Below are 21485 nucleotides of genomic sequence, written 5' to 3' on the forward strand. Positions count from 1 at the left end.
TTAATAAAGGGTGAATCTAACGAATCACAGAAACTGTCTCCTAGTTTCTTACTTTGTTCGTTCTTGGTGTTACTTTAAAATAATATTTTAACTTTTTTTTTTTTTTTAAATAGAAAACTGTCGTGTTTTCTATTAAAAGAAATCTCTATATATCGATAATTGGAGACAACTTATCTGGACCACCCCTCATACACCCCCCTTCTGGTTCTCTGTCTACATATGACCCTCCTGCGCTACAATGTTTGTTCTCTTTTTTTGTGTCCCTCCCCTTTTCCGTTCATTCACCTTTCATTAGCCCATAGGCTTCTGCCCAGTCAAGTCTTCTCTAAAGCCATTACTACACTGCAGCCTTAATTCACAATACATTATCTACAGGAAATGCTGCCAAGTGAGGATGTAGTCCCAGCTAGTGAAATTAAATTAATTAAATTGCTCAAGGATGCTGTAACTGTGTTTGGATCAAAGTCCATTATTTGGGACCCATTCCCACTGCGTAGAAAGGACTGCATCTTTTGTATGTAGTTGAAATAATGGAAACCATCAAAGCAAACACAATACAGCCTGTGATAATGTGAAACCTCTAATGGGTCATGATTATTTGAATTGTTTCTCCCAACTGGAAAGCATCAGAATTTTTCTAATGGTTTCTGTTGATTCACTTCTCCACCCGCATGTGAACTGAACACATACTTCTACACATTTTAATGGCTATGTTAGAATAAAGGTGATACAAGCTACACTGCAAAGCAGATTTAATTATTTAAGTATTTAAGCAAGTGGGTACCCCATCATCTTTGCAGTGGCGTAAAAGTGTTAAAACATTTTGTAGCTGGCAGCAGATGTTTTCTGTCATTATGAAAGAAATTGCAGAGTCATAATTACACAGAGTAAAAGTGTTTATGCTGTAACCTACAGAAGTCAGACATGGTACAAGGTTTTAAAAGATCACAGAAAGAGGCTCAGTTGAAACAGTAAGTAAGAGGTGGTGATAAAGGAACAGTCTCACAGTTTATACATTCATGTCAAGGATAAGAGCTAATTTACATAAAATAAAATGTACACATTGCAGGCATGAAAAGTAGCGGTAATTATGATGTTTTTATCTTACATTTGATTTTTTTTTTCACTAAACAAGATGCAAAAAGCATATTTATTTGTGCAGTATTAATATTATTCTTTTAGCATGTAGGTGAAAGCACTCGACAATACATTAGCATGTGAAGTTAAACATTATATTTAAAAAAAGGCTTTTTTCACATTTTTGTGCTGATAGCAGATGGCAGTGGAGATGCAGATCATTTGTTCACTTTGGCTGACTGAACAACTTGGCAGAACACAACATGCTGCATTAACTTTAACCTTCAAAGTCTGCAGAGTAGTGCGTTTCAACGACGTGCCATTTAAGGTTGAGTGTGCAGGTTTTCATTCTTAAATAAAAACAGGCCGAGTGAATACATAAAAGAAAGAGGCAAAAAACCAAAGAAATAATCATAACTTGTACAATACCTCTCCCCCATGTGCCGAATAATATTTAAATACCAATGAACAATAAGAAAGCCATTAAGAATAAGACATTTTAATTGTCATTTGAGTGATTAAAGAGGTGAGTCATGTGTGCGTCAGCTGGCAGCAGGCTACAGCTTCATATGTAGTGTCCTGCAGGCTATCAGATTTCAATATACTTGGTCTATTTAAGCATCTAAAATGCAAATGCTAATCATAATATGTAGTTTCCTGGTTAATAAAAACAACAACAACACCTAATGACTTGCTAACTGATGGTTACGTAATTGATGGGCTATGCAAAATTATTATTCTTTAATTTGACCTTTGATGCCTCCAGGGATGTTTCAAATTCTAATTCAGTTGTCATAGTGCCCTTTGGGAAATGCAGATGGAAACTGACAGGCTCGCTTGTAGGATGTGTAAAATGTCAAGGGATTTCAGAATTATTCTCCTTTTGATAGTTCACCCCAGTTCATTCAATCTGACTGAAGGAGAACAGTCAGTGAATCAGTTTGAAATGACTTCCAGGCCCCGGCTTCACTGATGCATGTTCGACAACCTCTTTTTATTGTGTGTGCTACGTACAGCTCGTTAGAAATTATGATGTGCACAGAAGCAATTCTCTGCAAATACTCAGCAAAGGTTCTGCAGGAAGGAGCAAAAAGCATCTCGGGCTTCTAGAAAGGCGTGTCCATCTGACTGCCTTTCGGAGCGGGAGACACAACCCCGTAACTCCTTTCCTGCCACCTCAACCACTGCATGTGGACCTCTTTCTGGACCTATCAAGCAAACACACAGGCATAGATATCTGTTTAAATCAGTGTTTAGATTGTATCATTATGGTAAGAGCAATAGCTTAACATTTTGGGAAATTCATTTATTTGTTTTCAAAGCCTTTTGATACATGTGCAGTGCTTAGACCACCACTCAATGTGAGGTTTATGCCAAAGCCGCCCTAAACTAATAGTAATGGTCATAACCAAAATCATCTTTTATGTTTCTGTAAAGGTTAATCACAAGTATCTGTAAGCTCTTTGAAATTCTTAATGGTTTTCATTGTAGTTTCATTTTAGTTAACCGTGAATTTTCAAATTTACAGCTTTACAACAACAACAAAAAAAAATAGTTGAAAAAAAGTAAAGCACACTATTTTTTTATTGACATGCCAAATTAAAGTTAATTACTTGCATTCCTGATTGGGAAAATAAGTTTTAGTGTTTGACTGTTGTGCTCGGTCTCTCATAGAAGTCCATATTTGGGTATAAAAATGTGCATTCAATTTGTTATACATAACATAATGTCTTGTTTTACGCAAGTTTTTCACATATTTATAAAATATTTTTCTTTATTTTTTATGACAGTTGGTATAATAAATTTGTTAAGCACTATATGGCAAACTGGGAACCCATAATCTGGTATTTTGACTTAGCCTCTTATTACAACAACCATTTTTGTGGTTGGCAGTGCTCATGAATATCCGAGCCAAGACAAAAGCTTAATTGACATCAGACAATACCGATGGCTTGAGTGCATTTTGGCAAAAGCAATCCCTCATTTAGTCTCCATCAAGCCTTTTACCTGCAAGCTTTGATGGCATGTGCACTACAAATGGAAATCATGTTCAGTGCCTACAGGTTCTGCATATTCATATAAAGATATCTGTTTATTCTGGTTAAATATATGCCTACAACCAGCAATCGCTGAGCCACAGTGACTAGGTACCAGCTAGCTTGGCAAACCCTGCCTACAGCATTTTTTATATCCCATGTGTTTAATGATTAACAAAAAAACCCCCAAAAACACAAGTCTGATTGCAGTTTGCATCATTATGGAGCATTATATGCCAACCTACTGCTGGCAAGGAGAGGCAGGTAACCAAACCGCTTGGAGTAAAAATAATTCTGAATTTTTCGCTTCTACACTTACATTTTTGCAGAACTAAACAAAGTTAAATGAACTAGAATATTAAATTACTTTTTTAAATTAGTGCAAGGATAAGATAGGGTTGCAGTAGTTTTATATAACAGAGGTGCAACTTGTATCAATTTTCTTAGTAACCAATGAAGAAAAAAGTTGTAGAAGACAAACATCTATATTTAGCAAAATGTCAGACTATTTCTTTTATACTTTAAAAGTGAAACAAGAATCACCTCACTGTTGACAGATGAAAGCTAAACACAGTGTTTTATATATGTATATATTTATATATTTCTTGCTGAGAATCAGTGCATTCATTCTGCGTATCAGTGAAACAATTAAAGCATAGGTAATCATACAAATAGTACATTAAATGAAATAATTCTCATGACCATTCTCTAACTTGTTTCTCGTGTCTCTAAAGCATGTGAGTCATATAGTGTACACTGTCTGCTTCTGCCCCCAGTTTTTTGGAGGCTGGCCTTACATTAATCTTGCCAGTTACATAAGCGTGCTGGGTCCTTTCCTTATGCAATGCTGGGAAGAGAAGTGGAAAATATTTTTTGCATTTTTAGCACTGACAACTCTAAACCAGTTACCTCCTGCTGGAATACAGATTAGCCACAATATTAAAATGCTCACTGAAGCGCCTGGGGAGCAAAGCCTTGCCACACAGCAGCTACTTTAGCACAAACTGCTCAAAATCTTAATGATGGGTATGATAGGGGTCTAGTGGATACATAGCGCATAACAGCTTGCTGACTATATGAGCCATGACCTGCCAGATACATTGTGAGAAACAGACAAGCAATGTTCTGCTGGGAAACTCCCCATGTTCCTTTGTCATGCATGACATGCCTAAATATTGTGGCAGACCATCTGTCACACTTCTCCACGGCAGCACTATTCCCTGATGGCATTGGGCTCTTTCAGCCAGTGAAAATGCTCCGTCGCAGTGCAAAAAACTGTTCAGGAATCGTTTCAGGAACACGAGAGAGTTCAAGGTGCTGACTTGGCCTCCAAACGTTCCTCATCTCAATATAACTGAGCCTCTTTGAGGTTGCGCTAAGTGTGACCCATGCTTCTAGAATAACAATAATACTATGCTTCTGAGACACCATGGGACAGTTTTGCGCATTGTGGCTGATGTGTATGAGTCTCACGTGAAGGCTAATTATGCACCACAGTGTGTGTAAATTGTGTGTGCAATTTTCTGAACACTTTAGAGTAGTGTGGTTTGTGTACTGACCTCTTGATTTAGAAAGCAATACAGAATGGCCACAAGAAGCCCCTGTGAAAGAGATGGGTTTAATCATTAACATTTATGATAATAATAAGTGACACTTTCATTAATAAATGGAACATGCTGCCTAAAAGGACAGAAAGTGAAGCAGATCTAATAACCAAACTGACTTTCCTGCAACACAAAGATCTAATGTGGTCGAGATGCTGTCTCACACCCATAATGCTCAAACAGTGGAAGCCAAGTTAACATGAAGGATTATCACAGGATGCTGAAGAGACTATGGTACAGCATGTACAGTATGTGCCATTAGTGTTGATGCAATCCATGTGTGTACCTGGAAGGACCCCATACAGAGCTCGATACAAAGGCGCAGGTTAATATTGAAGTAGTCGGGCAGAAAATTGAAGAACATGTAGTGAGTTCCAAACAAAGGGATGAGGAGGAGGGTGGATTTAGTCAGGCGCCTGTTGCACAAAAGCAAAGGAAAAAGAGTCTGCTTGTACGTACCTCATTTGAATGCTGCACCTGATATCATCATGCATGCAGACACAGTAATGATCAGATGCCAATCAAGATGATCTTTGTCTTTGTGTGCGTCATTCTGTATGCAGCCTCTCTTTACAAGAGGAAAGGTAAGCAGCGGGGGCATGATTTCAAATAGGGCTATTAAAATGTAGCTGCAGAGATAATGTCTTTATGTGTCGGGGAACATGTGAACTTAACTGGTGCAATTAAGTCAAGCATCATTTAACTTACTGTACCTATGGTATTTCTTTTATGAGATCCGGATTTACGTGATGTGCCTGAACATTTTCAGTCAATTAGTGAGTCTATTTCAATTAGAAATTCTAATGAGCCTCTTGGTAAGCGGAACTGCAGACGTGGCCAGACTGAATTACTGAATTATTCATGACCTACAATAGTTTTTAATTTTTGGCACAACTTGCAATGTTCTCAGCATCAAACGGTAACTATCAGAGTAAAAAAGTACCAGTGAGTGAAGAAAAGTATTTCAAAATGTCTGAAAACGTTTGCCAATTGAAGATAAACACGTCTTGTATCAGAAACAAGATGAATTTGATCGTTTCTGTGTTCAAAATGCAATAATGACTAAAATATGAGATTCTGTATCACGGCCGAGTTCCCTTTGTCTACAACTGTGTCTGCACCTAAAGGATTACCTGTACTGAGAGGAGTTATTGAACTGGATCAGACGTGGATTGAGCTTTTGTATTAGAATTCTGATGATGTTCATGAAGAGCATAAAATTGACCTGTTGAAAGAAAAAGCAAGAATGCAAAAATCAATACTAATAATAATAATAAAAATTTTAAAAACTGTAACAAGTATTACATCAAATGCTGCTTTCAGCAACATGATTATTGAATGTCATGGCAACAATATGAGCAGCCAAGCGTATAATTAACTTAGGCTGGTGTGGTGCCAATTTTTGCACTCTACTCTAATGGCACAAAAGAACTTCATCCCAGTCCTTTCTCAGAGGCTGTCTCTAAAAAGAAGGTAAACAAATCATCTACGTAATAATCTCTAATCAGTGCATAATTAAAAAATTCATCATAATTTTTTGTTTCAGAAGAATGGGGGCATTTACCGCTATAGAGACAACAATCGGCCCCTTGATGATCCACCAATAGGGTGAGTCCTCATTGATGTCCCAACATCTGTGCAAGAAATGTGCACTTTAGAAGATTTCTTCAAGAATCGCATGCAGTAAATTTAATCGACGTCCTAAAAATAACACCCGACAATTACTGCTGAGTGCAAAATTAATGCAAATTATCCATGTAAATGCACTTACAATATTATGTACAGCAGACTCACGTTCACATTCCCCTCTAATGCGTTTATATGCATCATTTTCATTAATTTAGCACAATTTAGCATTTCACCTATTGCTGCTTATGAGAAATAATAATGATTGTGGCTATAGAAGCTGTAATTCAAGTTTATACAAACTCTGTGTCCTCAAAATACACCCTGGATCCAATCCACAGGACTATGAAGAGCACCGGCACACCTGTTACAGAAATCAAAACTAGTGTCAGTGAGATGCAATCATTACACACGAAAATGGCTGAATCAGAGTTAGGAAGCTACCAGTGTGTGAACTGATTGGACGAGTATCAATTTTCCTAATATCTGCACCATGCAGAAAGAACAAAATGTAAATGAATTACTTACAGTAAGTACAATGAACCCACATAATTCTATCCAAGATCTCATAGTGTGAGAGGCAGGTACATTCAATCTATAGCAGATCTAATAAATTATCAATATAAACGTTAACCTCCTAAGACCCGAACAGCATGCATTTTTAATTTCTCTTTGATATTTGGGCTGATTGTATTTACATTCATCAGGTCCCAAAGAATTACCAGGATTTTTTTTTACCTAATTTTTGTTTCTAAGAAAAATGAGAGCCACTTATGAGGATATTCATTTAAAATTTCAACAGTAGCAGTACAATGTCCTCGTAAGTGGATATCAGGCCCTTGTAGAGCAAAATTGAGTATTTTGGTCTAAATAACCCAAAATGTGATGTCCACATATGTGGACGCCAGGTATTAGGAGGTTAATATAGATCAATGCTGCACATGCCACTGAACCAGGAAACTTTTTAGCTGTTATAATAATATGCACATGTTGGCTGATGTTACCGTTTCTGGTTCTTTTTGACCTTGAAGGCTGCTGTGAAACTTTGCTAATCAGCACTTTAGGTGTGATCCAAATAAAATCCCAATGGGAAAGTAAAAGGTAAAAATGTTATTTTGGTATTTGCTATGCTTTATTTACAGACACTTGAATATTAACTGGGAAAAAATGACAGCACGAGGCAGAAGTTTTCCAAAATGAAATAAATGCTCCAAACTACCTGCAAGTTTGATGGAGTTAAAAATTGAAAATGCCCACTGCCAGTATTTGTTCAATCCAAAAAGAGCAACAAAAAACAGGGATTTTTTTCAGATTCCTGTTTGTATTCATGTATTTTCTTCGTTTAAAAACACACATACAACAGTACAAACAGGTGGAGTAATTTACTGAAACATGCAAACACAAACGGAACAAAAGGTAATTCAGGCCAAATCTGAGTTCTAACAAGCTCGAAAGGTAATATTTGGTATCTTCAAGCCTTTTGAAGACTTATTGCTCAAGACTTTTCACAGTATTGTAAAACTTTTTTTAACCCGATTCTTTCTCTAAAGTGTTTTACAGTATCTCTAAAAAAGATGAGTTATAAAACTGTAATCTTTGGTCTTCTCTTATGTCTTCTCACTATTGTTAAATCTGAGATATTGCAAAGTAGGGCCATGTTCTTTAATTTGGTAGGCGGCTCAACGTAGCAAATGTTGGGGAAATTGTATGTCAAGGTCCTCACCCCATCCCAGCAAGCTGAAGCCCCACAGGCATCGGCGGCTATGATAGAAAGAGGAGAGCAGCAGGGAACTGAGGTAAAGTGCCTCCACCAGGAGCCAAAAAAAGTTTGCCATTACACAGTAGTGACAGAAGACCACAGAGGCTTTACAGGCAAACTGACCAGAAAGAACAAGAAGAGGGGAAAGGACAGGGAGCAAAGTGTAAGGAGGAATTAGTGTGGTAAGGCGTGCATAAGCAATATGTGATTATGCATAAATACATGAGATCAGGGAAATGCACCCAGAGGAATTTCTTAATACAAACAAGAAGCACTTGTCCCGAGCATCATTATCTTACTGTGGAAAGGGTGCAGTGGTTGGTGTCGTCGCTTGAGAACAGAGTAGCATCCTTTATAAACACCGCCACAGCTTTCAGGATGAACGTAAGAAAGAGCTGGATGTGAATAAAGTTCCTGGCACAACGCAGTTTCCTGTAAAAGAGCAGGAATACATTTATAACCAATACGAGATTTTGCATTGTACTGTATCATGAACAGCAAATGCAAAAACATCACATTTCTACAACTGTGCAAACTGGCGCAGTCTGTGGTTTTAGTTCATAGTTTTGATCAGTGAACAAAGAAAAATGTGAGTGGCAGAGAACAAAAATAAAAAAGAGACAGAGACGTAACTGATGCCAGTGATCTTGTTCGTGAAGCAATTTACTGGCAATCAGATTAGATTCATAAACAATCAGCTGGAAAGAGGAAAAAACAAACTGTAACCCACAGAGCTGGTGCACAAGTTTTCAAAACGCTGTCTTGGCATTTGGTTACAGACTTGGTGAGGAGACTAAGGCACGTGTCAGGCCTACAAAACAGATAGGTGTTGGACGGTGGGCTTATTTAAATGTGGAAAGAGCCAGGAAGGTTATTTCATCTGTTTCCAGTTTTCATGCAACACGAGCCTTTTATGGCACCACATGCACTGTACAGACATCACAGTGTTATCAGCTGTGTAATCTAAATCCTACAAAGAGTGTAAATTTCCCAACTCCCTTATCTCTTACACATTCCATCAGATCTAATTCCAAATGGGGACACAAAGACGTGGCAGAGTTGCAAAACTGCCATGTGCTGTGTGAGTGTCGATGAGTATCAGGCACTGGTAAAAGTTTTTCATAAACCCAGACTTGAAGAGAGTGCCTTGAACTCATCAGCAATCCCACTTTATTGTTCTGTGAACCCCCACCCCCGAGTTGCATCCTTTGTAAAGCAGTTCATCTGAATTTCGAGCTGTTATTTCCATTGCTTATGTCACCCAAAATGTGCTTTTTACTGACAAAAAGCGAAATAAAAATCAGTATTTTCGGTTTATACCTGAAGAGTAGCAGGATCAACACAGCAACAGCCAACACCACTAGAGAGATGCTGTAGCCAATGGTGTATATGAGCTTCACTGAGGCAAAGTAAGACTCCTCCGTCTGGAAGCAGGATGAAAATGAAGATTTTGAATGAAAGGAAATTATACTCAAATATCAAAGCTTTTCAAAATGATGTCAGGCATCAAAATGAATGTAATGTCTTAAAATGAGTCTAAATTACAGGCAAGATTGAGACTAAACTGCACTGAGGAGATGACTGTGGAATAACTGCAAGAAAGCTTTCCATATTTTGTGTCTTAGCCTAATGGCAGAAAGAGAGTGGGCTAAGCACATAGCTAAATCTACTATGAAAAAAGCTACTTAATTACAATACACTGTCACATTTAATTACTAATGTTCTACTTCAGCTATTTGGAACATTTAAGACGTCTTTTTTAAATAACAATAATAATAATAATACAAAAATATGCTCTTTTTAGCATCAAATATGGAATCTTTCCAAAAGAAAAGACTTCATGCTCTCTTTGTGAGCTATTATGCAACGGGTCAAATTAGACCCACTCATTCTGCAAAAGTGTTTATATTTGTATGATTTTTCATACAGCCAACTATCATGTGTTAGCTGTACCTGAATCTCCAAAGAAGCAAAAATAGGAACATGCACAGTGGTTCAACTACAGTCCCAAATGTGTCCTGAAACATGGAATATGTTAATAATTTTGCTAGCTTTTTTTGTTTATTTCCACAGGTGCATTTCTGTCCTTCTGTTTTGTTTCCCCTTTATTGCTGTTGGTTGCCTCTTTGTTCCTGGTGCTTCTCCTCCTGTTTCTAATTTTCTGCCTGACCTCTGTGCTCCCAATCTAGTCTCACATTCCTCAGTCTGACATCCCTAGCTGCCTCGCTTCAGCAACTCTCACCTCGGGAATGTCATCATCCACATTGCAGGCAACATGGTATGGTGGGAACGGCCTCGACCAACCTCCACTTGTACAGTTTCGGCTCACTGACCCTAAAGACGAAAGATGTGAGCTCAAGAGTCAGTTGTGCAATGCTGAGACTGACTTTAGTAATAATCAGGGTTTATGTGTGATATTTTGATGCAGACTGAAATGTCAGAAAAAGTTCTCGTGGATTGTCATAAAATTTCTTACTTTAGTGCTGACCCCCCTGACTCATCATCTAGACTTCATCTGCAAAACTGACATTCTCAACTGTAGCTTGTGTGCAGTGGTAATCAGGAGCATGACAATTCTGAAAACACCAAAACTGCAATACAAACATCTGCATTATTGCATCGCAGTTTCATTTGACCATATCCTGATACGTGCGTAGTTCTGTTGAAGCCTAGTTAAAACAAGCTAATCTGGTGAAATCAGTCAAATTTAAAAATCATTCAAGAAATTGGTGAGCTGAAAATAAGTTTAATAGAGGTAAAAAAAATTCCCCATCTTTTGCTATTAATCCCATTTAAAGAAAACCAGTGCACTAACGACATAGTGGCTCCTCCAGCTAATGATGATCACAGTTCACATGTTATTGTACAGTGTGAAGAACAGAACGAAACTGATATGTTTTTATCATATATATTGATTACATTTTCAAAATAAAGCAACATCAATTCCTTAAGTATTTGCTAGTGTTAAACATGACTATTATTAAAAAATGTCATTTTCTGGGGGGGCGTATCAAATGTGTTCAAATTCATTCACCATGACTGGCGCCACAGACGCCTCCTTTAATGGAAACAAAATGGTTTCACAGTTTAGCACCAGCAGCGTCTGTAGCTGTGACTGACCAAATACGTGGTTGATCCTACTGAATCCGTAGGAGGCGTTTGCTTGTTGGGGTTAGAGCAGGGCTTTCACACTGTGAGTGCTCGGGCCCTGATAAATCAAATTTCAGATATTGCTACTGTATGTCTGAAAATGCTGATGTTTTCAATCCTTTTAAACCTCATGTCTGTCATTGTATTAACCTTTTTCAGTTGTTAGATTTCGCTCGCAAGTTAAAGTCCTGCTCACCGACTTGACATAAAGTTAATATGGCGCTTGAATTTTGCCCAGGGCATCAATGTACTTAAGTATGGCTTCACTGAGCTGCTGCCTCTTAGTGGTGGTCAGAGTCTGTTGAGTATGTACATCTTGTTTGCTCATTTTGGGTTTGACTATCTGTGCACACTTTCAAACTTGCTTATTTATCTGTTAGTGAAAATTTAATTGGATTGCAGTCTCCTGTGACAACACAAATTCATAGCCTGCCCAAAAGATCAATTTAATCACCGAATGGGAAAAAAAACACGCACTTTATGAAGACATCAGTATTACAAAAAACACCCTTTGACGTCAGAGGATTAATAATTTAGCTTAATAATGGCCCATTTCCAGCATGTGATCTGGCACTCACCTGTGCTATTTCTGAAGAGGGAGAAGACTGCAGGACAAGCTCTGTGCACAGTCTCCCCAACAACTGCATGAGGCCAGCAGGTGACCGCATCCCAGAAGGGCCAGCAACCTTTTCGACAAAGGTTTAGGAGGAGAAAGAAGGTTAGAAAAGGTGAGTATCAGAGTGCTGAATCGGAAGGAAAGACAGCGAGATTCCATAAATCATATCTGAAATACACAGTTAAAAATATATAGATAGAGTGTAAAAGCAAGTGGTGTAAATCATGAGCTTGCTTCCAACTGCAATCTTCAACGGCCTAGCGCCCACCTCCTTGTACATTTCATAAGGACAAAAAAAGTACTGTAGGTCCCCAAGCAAGAGCCTTATCTTGTGATAGATTACATACATAAACCCTTATGTTGCTATCCTTATTGGTCTCATTTACTGATGCATCAAAGTGATATATCACCTAGTTTGTTTTCATTCTGCAGTTAGAACGCCAACAAGAATATTTCCCGATAATGGATGGTTTTCTGTGAAGCTTCTATTCCAGCTCAGACCCCTGCACTTAATGTGAGCATTACTATATTTCATAACACAACTGCAACCACCCATGAATTCATATGAGCAGTTGCAACGATGAGAACAGGATGGTTTGATTTCAAAAAGGAAAACACACCTTCTGTGCTTCTGTTCTCCTGTTCTGCAATGTACTGAAGGCAGTGACGCTCTTCTTTCTCCAGCTGAAAAATGTATTCACATTCAGGATGCAGACTTGAGAACGCCTAGAGGTACAAAACAAGGCAAGGGGAGAGATGTTTAGTACACTGAGAGGTATAAGCTGTGCTAAGTTAGTGTCTCATTACATGAAAGAGACTCTCCGTGTATGTGAAAAAAAATTGCGCCTTCTTTTAAAAGAGCAGTGACTCATTTTACTTTCTAGCTAAAACACAACAAAACAAAACAAGAAACATACTTATTTCCATTGATGGCATTTACCAAAAAGATCTTTTAATACATCACATGAAAATGAGCAACTATCCATCCATGCTCCGACTCAGACATTCTTCTTTTTATCGGTGTCCTAATTTTTCACTGTGATGTTTTTTGGGACCCCAACAAATAAGAGGGTAAAGGGTCGATGTAAGGTAAGTGTTGGATGGTAGAGAGTGCAGGGAAGAAAGCAGCAGAGTGGCATGAAACTGTAAACTTAAAGTGCATGAATTTGTGTGTATTGCTGCAATCTGTTGCACTAAAAGATATTTTTGTAAAAATACATTGTTGTTGTTGTTGTTGGTTTTGTTTTTTGTTTTTTTAAAAAGGTCAATGCGCTCTCATGCCAGCACATCAAATAATATCCTTTTGTCAGATGCTGTCTGGGTCCAGCTGAGTCCTGCAAAGGTCAGCTTAAGAGGTAAGTCACTGTTTATCCATCGGGGGATTGTGGTTCCCATGCTGCTTGGAGCTTTGGAGCTTTGCGTTTTGCACCTTACTTTGCTGTTATCCCGCCTCTCGCCCTATGACAGCCGGTTTAGGCTCCAGCTTCCCAGAACCTTGAATTGGCAGTTAGGAAAATAGATCGATGAATGGACCGTGACCCTGAACTGGATAATCGGATGTAAATGGATGGATGGTTTAGGCACTAAACTCTGATTGGTTAGGTTTAACCAATCAGAGTTTTGGCTACATTTTGCTTTATAGCAGTACTCTTTAATATCAGTAACCCTGCACATTGTAAAATGAAAAATGGGAGCCATAAACCTGTAAGTCAGGGCAAAGACTCCAAAGAACAAATGCAACATGCGACCCCCTTGGACTGAGAACGCACTACATATACAATAAACCATTCTCTGTGATATGGGTAACATACCATAGATAGGCAATGCTGGGTGAAAAACATCCACTATTATTTTATAGCCTAACATCCGACCCTCCAGTTAGGGTCAACATTAATGTTTTTTTATGTAATCTATCTTACAAAACAAGCACACATAAATTTAACTGAACATTTTTTTAAATATACTGCACAACAATTTCTCTCTCTGCAGGAATGCAAATGGTCGGCAGTGACTGAGGTAGATTTGGGGGGGCTACAGTGACAGCTATGGGTTAAATCAAAAAATCTATATATCTCATTATTTTATCCTGCCAGCAAACTTATGTGGTCTCAATCTAAAGGTCAGAGCAGCAGAGGGGGTCTTGTTGAGCTGTTACAAGATACTGCAACAGTGTGCTTCATATTATTGCTACCCACCTGTACATAGATAGCTCAATATGGTGCCTCACCACATGAAGGCAACAGAATCTCTTACTGTAAAAGCTTCCTTGACGTCAGTTACTACATTCCTCAGTTTAATAATCTCTCTACTAATTCCAAAGCAATATGGTTATTTCCATTTAGAAATGGAAATTATCTGGAGCATCTGCCATAAAAGAAGAAAAACATTAAAGCAGAAATATCACAGATGGAAGAGATAATGAGTCAGTCCACCTGACCGTGTGGCGCTTGAAGACACTGTACGTGTCCACAGGAATAACACTGGTAAGTCACACGACTTACACGTGTGTGGTCAAGGTACCGCTCTTGTTTTGCTGACCTTAATCTTAACTTTATGAGGATGTGTTTTCCTTATGGGGATAAAAGCAAGTCATAACATAATGTTCTCTGAATTAATGGATATACAACTCGTGTGTGTGCGGATTATAGCAGTAGAACTATCTTTATGAGGGCTGGTTTGAGTCTTAAATCATCAGAGTGAGGGTATTTTGGCCTATCCTCACTTTCTCACACCCGCTTTAAAGCACTGGTTGAAGATGAAGACTTGTTTTTAGTTTATTCTAGAATTAGTTTTATATTAGAGTTAGGATAGAGGATGGGAGCAGCACTTATTTGTGATAGTTAACTTCAAGATAAGGCACTAGGAAATGTATTGTGTCAATGAATGCCCTCATAAAGATAATCAAACAAACGTGTGTATGTTTAAAACATGGCACAAGGACAAAACAAGAAAACGGAGGCAAATATATCATAACGGCCTTCTAATTTTAACATTTTGAGCCTATCTTGCAATTTGTAACTACCCAATGCCGAGTAGTTACAGGGCAGCTCTTTGAGCTGCTTCTTTACTTTGAATCCATTTAACCTCCACAGCTTAAGACAGCAGGTCACACAGCCCTAAAACACAAAACATCTGTTACAGATACACACATATTGCTAAGACTTTTGTCCTTGTTTCAGCTCATTTCCATCTCAGTTTAAAAATCCTTGAGGGGAAAACAAGTGTCTTTCTGACAAGATGCTACCAAGCTCTTAATGAAACAAACCCTCAGAGGCTAAATTCCTGTGGGACGACAAAGACTTCCTGTGGAGAACCCTGATTAGTCACCACCTTTCTGAGTGCCATCCAATAGGATGAACTGTTTGTGCGCCACAAGCATTTGCCTTTAAAAAGACGGGTTTTTCTGTAGGTGAAACAGCCTCATTTGAAAGGCCACCAGGAGTGATTTCATGAAATTACATGCGCATACTCGTGCACAAATACAGTGTTTTTAATATCATAAACCTGTGCTTTGATTTGAATTCAGTGAAGTGTAAAATTATCGGGGGGAAAAACACCGCAGTTTCATTTTACTGAAAAATATTGGTTGACTTTCAGGGTTGTTGCACCAATTCTGCTGAAAGACATGAAAATTGGTTTGGAAATGGAAAATAAAATGATGAATGAGTAGCAAAAGACCTGATTTAAAAAAAAAAAAAAATCAAATATATACGTGTTATTCTAAAGTTGTCATTTAAAGAAATGGTGAAATGGTGCAGTTATGAATCTCCTCACTATCAAACACTAAATAAGTGTCAGTTTTACATGTTAGATAAGATATTTATGATCAGGTCTGCCTTTGAGATTCTTATCAAAGGCAAACAGAAGGTTGTTTATCCAAACAAGAAGAAACTTGTACCTTAGAATTCATGATTTATTTAAAAACAGATATCTAAACTTGGGGAATGAAACTGTTCATTTCTATTACTCATCTCAGCCATTTTCATCTCACTGTGAACAAGTTCATCATCTCTCTCACACACAAACACACACACACACAGATAATGATAGTCTTACAGATAACAGACCGCTTTAGTATGTATGCCAAAACCACCTACAGAATAAACACATACAGGAAACTCGCTGGAAATTAACACAATCTCACTGACAACTGTTGGACACAAAAAGTGTTTCCTCTTCATTTTCTTTAAGTAAGTGGAAACAAACATGCAAGCACTCAGTGCTATCTCCCCTCCATCAATGATACGTGGAAATGTTAGAAACAACCAGAGCATACATATCCCTGCCAGTCCTCTTTGTTCCTAATGCAATGCTAATAATATAATGAGAGGTGTTATGGTGAATTTTACCCAACAATTACTACTCTTCTCGTTCAAAGGCTGACGGGGGATTTTTTTTTAAAAGGCTTCCCTTGTCTTCTGCAGATATAATGAATGCAAACAGAAAGACTGTGCAGTGTGTTGTGCTTCAGTTTGTATAGCGCTAAATTGTTTCCTTCTAAACCAGGGGTAATTCATTGTAAAATGAGTTCTAGGGCATTTATATTCATTGTTGAAAAATCATAAATATGGCTAAATAGCTGTTTCTCATGCAAAAGGGTGCTGTGAGGACATTTATTCTATAGGAGTAGCGTGCAGGTTAGGGGAAGTAAGACCCGTTTTGAATGGCAGGGGGTGAGGAATACAGCAAGTCAAGACTGGATGGTTACAGGCACCAAGGGTGCATGTCGTGCTCATGCATTTCAAGAGCATGATGGAGACAGTATGCTGCAGTTAAAAGACAGAAACAGTGGGAGATTTAAAGATGGGTGGGTGGCTGCACAAGGTAAGTCTGAACAATATGAGCCTTGAAACTAAATGCAAAGCCAGTGGTCCATTTGCGTTGCCAGGTTAGCATGCTGCCTGCCATAAAATATGTTCCCTGAGAGGTGAAGCCTATTATCCACTAACTACCCAAAAAGGGGCCATAGGAATGGGCTCACTTTGCAGATGCTGCCATCTATTTTCAAAAGCAAATGGGGTGCACTTTTATGCTGCTTTACGCAGTACTCAGGCACAGTGCAAAAACATAACATCGTCATTCAATCAGAAAGATAGAACAAACAAGGTCAGCCTCTAAAGTTCAGATTATGTCAACAGAAAGGAACAGTTTGACTTCTTTTTCCTTTTTGCTTTCTTGCAGGTAAGATAGATATGAACGAAAGAGCTGGTGTAGTTTAGCATAATTGGATCAAACAAAGTCCGTTCTAGATTTTCTCTTCTCTTTTATAGACTGTAAATCTACACGTAAGCAATCAACCTAATAGCAGGATGAACATGGTTTACCTCAGAAGGGGTGCCATACATTTTTTATGTGTGTATGTAACTATGCAGCCAAAACTAGAGTTCCTTTCCACCCTTTTGTCTTTCTATTTGTTTTTCACTCACGTCCTGATTAAAATGCTAATTTTCAATCATATCTGAGCTTTCAGCAGAATACAGACCTCCCATACAGTACTGTAGCACTGGTCTTGTTTGTTGTGATTGTGTGCGTCTATGTGTGTGTGTGTGTAGTTCATTATGATTCTCAGCAGTCCTGAGTAGCGAAAGAGAATGAAGAGGTACACGGGGATGAGTGTTTGCCCTGTTCCCATTCTCTCTTTGCCACACTGAGCATCACACCACCCGTTTGTCTGCTTTTCATATTTCTAGTCCGTTATGGAAATTAGCGAGGTGGCCCTATAATAATATCCCCATAAAATCTGTTGATTAGGAAAGAAGAAGTGTTGGCATATGAATGTGCGCAGATGTGTGTATGGTTTGTTGCCTGTATTGCTCCTTCACAGTTGACCAGACAAAACAAATTGAGCACTAAACACAGAGTAAATAATTTATAATAATACTGGCAAACAAACGTCACTCAGTTATTTTGATCTCACTAGATAATTTTAGTGGTGACTATGATAAATCAGATAATATACTGTACTTAGTCCCTTAAATACACCAGCAACACAATATATACATGTTTCCATCAATTACTACCTGACTGTTTGTTATACTTACTATAGCACCAAAAACGACAAGCGTTCAGTGCAATGGTACACTGTTATTTTCATTATCATCATCAATCTATTTTTTTCTTTAATCAAATTAAGACTGAATTGTTTTATGCAGAATATACAGAATGTAAAGAAAGCTATATTGTTCAAACTACAGGGTGGGCCATTTATATGGATACACGGTAATAACATGGGAATGGTTGGTGATATTAAAGTCCTGTTTGTGGCACATTAGTATATGTGAGGGGGCAAACTCCTCAAGACGGGTTGGTGACCATGGTGGCCATTTAGAAGTCGGCCATCTTGGATACAACTTTTGTTTTTTCAATAGGAAGAGGGCCATGTGACACATCAAACTTATTGGTAATGTCACAAGAAAAACAATGGTGTGCTTGGTTTCAACGTAACTTTATTCTTTCATGAGTTATTTACAAGTTTCTCTTTGTTCACAGCCATTGACATGTTGAAGAGGTTAACACGTGAGGAGCGGATAGAAATTGTGTTGATATCTGGTGAACGCAGTAACCGGGTCATTGCAGCAGATTTCAATGCAAGACACCCTACGAGACCACCCATCTCCCATGCTACAGTCAGCAAACTGCTTGCTAAGTTTCGTGAAACTGGTTCAGTGTTGGATTTGCCAAAATGTGGACGCAAGAAAACTGTCACTAATGAAGAAACATCAGTGGCTGTCCTAGCTTCATTCAGCAAGAGCCCACAGCGTAGCACTCGCCGCATGTCACTGGAGAGTGGCATTAGTCGAACATCCCTTCGGCGGATATTAGCTACTCACAAATGGCACCCTTACAAACTCCAGCTACTGCAGCATCTCAGCGAGGATGACCCAGATCGGCGCACAGCATTTGCAGAATGGGCAAAACAAAAATTGGAACAGGACCCTCAGTTCACGCAGAAGATTTTGTTCAGCGATGAGGCAAACTTTTATGTGAATGGTGAAGTTAACAAACAAAACCACCGCTATTGGTCTGACACTAACCCACATTGGATGGATCCAGAAGGCAATTGTCTATGGTGTGAAGATACGAGATGTGCAGCACCTGAAACTACGGATACTGGATGCCTGTGCTGGCATTTCTCCTGCGGTGTTGCTATCAGTGTGTGAAGAGTGGGAGAAGAGGGTTGCACTGACAATCCAACACAATGGGCAGCACATTGAACACATTTTATAAGTGGTCAGAAACTTGTAAATAACTCATGAAAGAATAAAGTTACGTTGAAACCAAGCACACCATTGTTTTTCTTGTGACATTACCAATAAGTTTGATGTGTCACATGGCCCTCTTCCTATTGAAAAAACAAAAGTTGTATCCAAGATGGCCGACTTCTAAATGGCCACCATGGTCACCACCCGTCTTGAGGAGTTTGCCCCCTCACATATACTAATGTGCCACAAACAGGACTTTAATATCACCAACCATTCCCATGTTATTACGCTGTATCCATATAAATGGCCCACCCTGTATTTTGGAAAAGCTGAGCAAGTCTAGAATGTGGCATTTTGTGGCAGACCAAAGACAGAGAAAACTAAGAAAACTGGCAAATATTCACATTTGGAAAAAGAAAAGGTTTGACTTTCTCGCCCATAAATACATGTACAACATCCACTCATATACAGAGATACACAGAAATCCTCCATCTTATCCATATTAAACCCATCATCGCACATAAGCACATATAAACTCACTGGCCACTTCAGTAGTTACACCTTGCTAGTTCTGTGTTGAGGCAAAAATGTGTGATGTCATGATAGCATCGCACACATGCTGCAGATTTGTTAGCTGCACATCTACAATGACAATCTCCCATTCCACCATACCCCAAAGGTTCTCTACTGCATTGAGATCTGGTGACTGTGGAGACCATTTGAGTGCAATGAACTCACTGTCATGTTCAGGAGAACATTCTGAGTTGAGCTTTGTGACACGGTGCTTTATCCTGCTGGAAGCAACAAGAACGGGATGGACATGGTCAGCAACAATACTCAGGTAGGCTATGTAGGGGCCCCAAGTGTTTGATACAAGGCTGGATGCTCTCATGTCGTTTATGCCAAATGCTGCTGCAGAAATCGAGAATCATCAGACCAGCCAATGTTTTTCCAATCTTCCGTTGTCCAATTTTAAAGAGGCTGTCGAATTGTAGCCTCAGTTTCCTCTTCTTCAACTGACCATTCTCCTCTGACCTTTGGTATTGACAAGAATCTTTCACCCAGGGAGCTGCTGCTCACTGGATATTTTCTCATTTTTGGACCATTTTCTGTAAACCCTAGAAACTGATATGTGAGAAAATACCAGCAGATCAGCAGCTTCTGACATACCCAGCCATCAGGCACCAACAACCCTGCTTCCTCAGACACTTAAATTACCTTTGCTCCTCATTATAAAGCTAGGCTTTAACTTCAGCAGGTCATCCTGACCATGTCTACATGCCTAAATACAATGAATTGCTATGATATTTGCATCAGGCACCTAAAACTGTACCTGACTGTAATCCGTGATGCTCTCTGTAATCTATAGTCTTATAGCAACAGCAGTACATTAACATTGTGACAATATTTCAACTCCTTCAGCGTGCAGCTGAAACGCAGTATATCAGCGTGTACATTCACGTCAGAAAAATAAATACTTTAAACCTCTGTGAAGAACAATTGTCTGACACAGAAGCTCAAAAAGGCGGATTGATTTGTTACCGATGTGCTTTTCTTTTAAGTAATGCAGTCCAAATCATGCAATCTGCACAGTCAGAGAAAATGTTTAAAAACATGACCTGGAGCTGATGCGCTTCAGCCGTGTAATTACACTGTTTTCTTGCTGCTTTGCTTCAGACACATTTATTTAATAATAGAATTATCTCTGGAAATTCGGCGACTTATAAGCTTTTCAGCTCATTATTACTTAATTAAAATAGTTCATCATGACTTTTCTTTAAAAAGAAAAAACAACAACCCAACAAACATGCAGTCAAAGTAAAGACACTCACAGCTGGAGCCAAACACAGGGTGAGGAAAATCCCTCGGACACCGTACATGTCGTCCGCTCAGTAGGTTTCTCTCCGCTGAGTCCAAACTGCTTTCCTGAGACACTCTCCAGCAAGAGGACGGGATGCTGCGCTCTTTCCAGGTGTAAATACTTTTATCAATATGGCAACAATATAAATGTAGGGATTCCGGGATGCATTTTCACAATAAAAGCCTCGCCCCTGGGCTTCTCGTATGTAATGCTTGTGGATAAACAACTTTTCACACATCTCCATGAAAACAACAACAACGCCAATAACGCAGGAATAGGGGAGACTGACCTGTATCAGGTACGTGTGGCGAATTTGGACCATATCGTTCTTGTCTTTTATTTTGAAAAACAGCATCAATTTCCCAGCTTCAGCTGCAAGCTTCACAGCTCAGATGCAGTTAGAGCTGTGCTCCTCTGCCTTCCAGAGCCAGGCTGGGTCGCCAAATACGCATAAATGTGTGCTTTGATAATATCACTTGCGTACTGTAGTTGGACAGCGTGTCTCATATCAAGCTGTCTTAAGGTTTTTTTGTTTTGAGAGAGAAAAAACTTAG

General features: G+C 38.8%; 1 protein-coding gene across 1 annotated transcript; it reads right to left on the reverse strand.

Moving 5' to 3' along the window:
- Window positions 1-637: 637 nt before the first annotated feature.
- Window positions 638-21485, reverse strand: ghrhrl (growth hormone releasing hormone receptor, like). Its single transcript, XM_040052820.1, has 13 exons — window positions 20903-21485; window positions 12489-12594; window positions 11831-11938; window positions 10345-10436; window positions 9423-9526; window positions 8402-8534; window positions 8067-8220; window positions 6647-6707; window positions 6282-6351; window positions 5851-5942; window positions 5004-5133; window positions 4673-4714; window positions 638-2285 (listed from the first exon to the last, which is right to left on the reverse strand). Exons 1-13 carry the CDS (start codon window positions 20948-20950, stop codon window positions 2184-2186), a joined length of 1242 nt encoding a protein of 413 aa, XP_039908754.1. The 5' UTR covers window positions 20951-21485; the 3' UTR covers window positions 638-2183.

The sequence above is a fragment of the Simochromis diagramma genome, unplaced genomic scaffold (assembly GCF_900408965.1).
Source record: "Simochromis diagramma unplaced genomic scaffold, fSimDia1.1 OVJJ01000419.1, whole genome shotgun sequence".
In the NCBI taxonomy this organism is placed as follows: domain Eukaryota; kingdom Metazoa; phylum Chordata; class Actinopteri; order Cichliformes; family Cichlidae; genus Simochromis; species Simochromis diagramma.

Coding starts and splice junctions, on each gene's coding strand:
- ghrhrl (XM_040052820.1), bottom strand. CDS start 20,950: ATGTACGGTGTCCGAGGGATTTTCCTCACCCTGTGTTTGGCTCCAGCT. Junction 10,437..11,830: donor CCTCTTCAGAAATAGCACAG/GTGAGTGCCAGA, acceptor TTTCGTCTTTAG/GGTCAGTGAGCCGAAACTGT. Junction 5,134..5,850: donor AATAACTCCTCTCAGTACAG/GTAATCCTTTAG, acceptor TTTGTGCAACAG/GCGCCTGACTAAATCCACCC.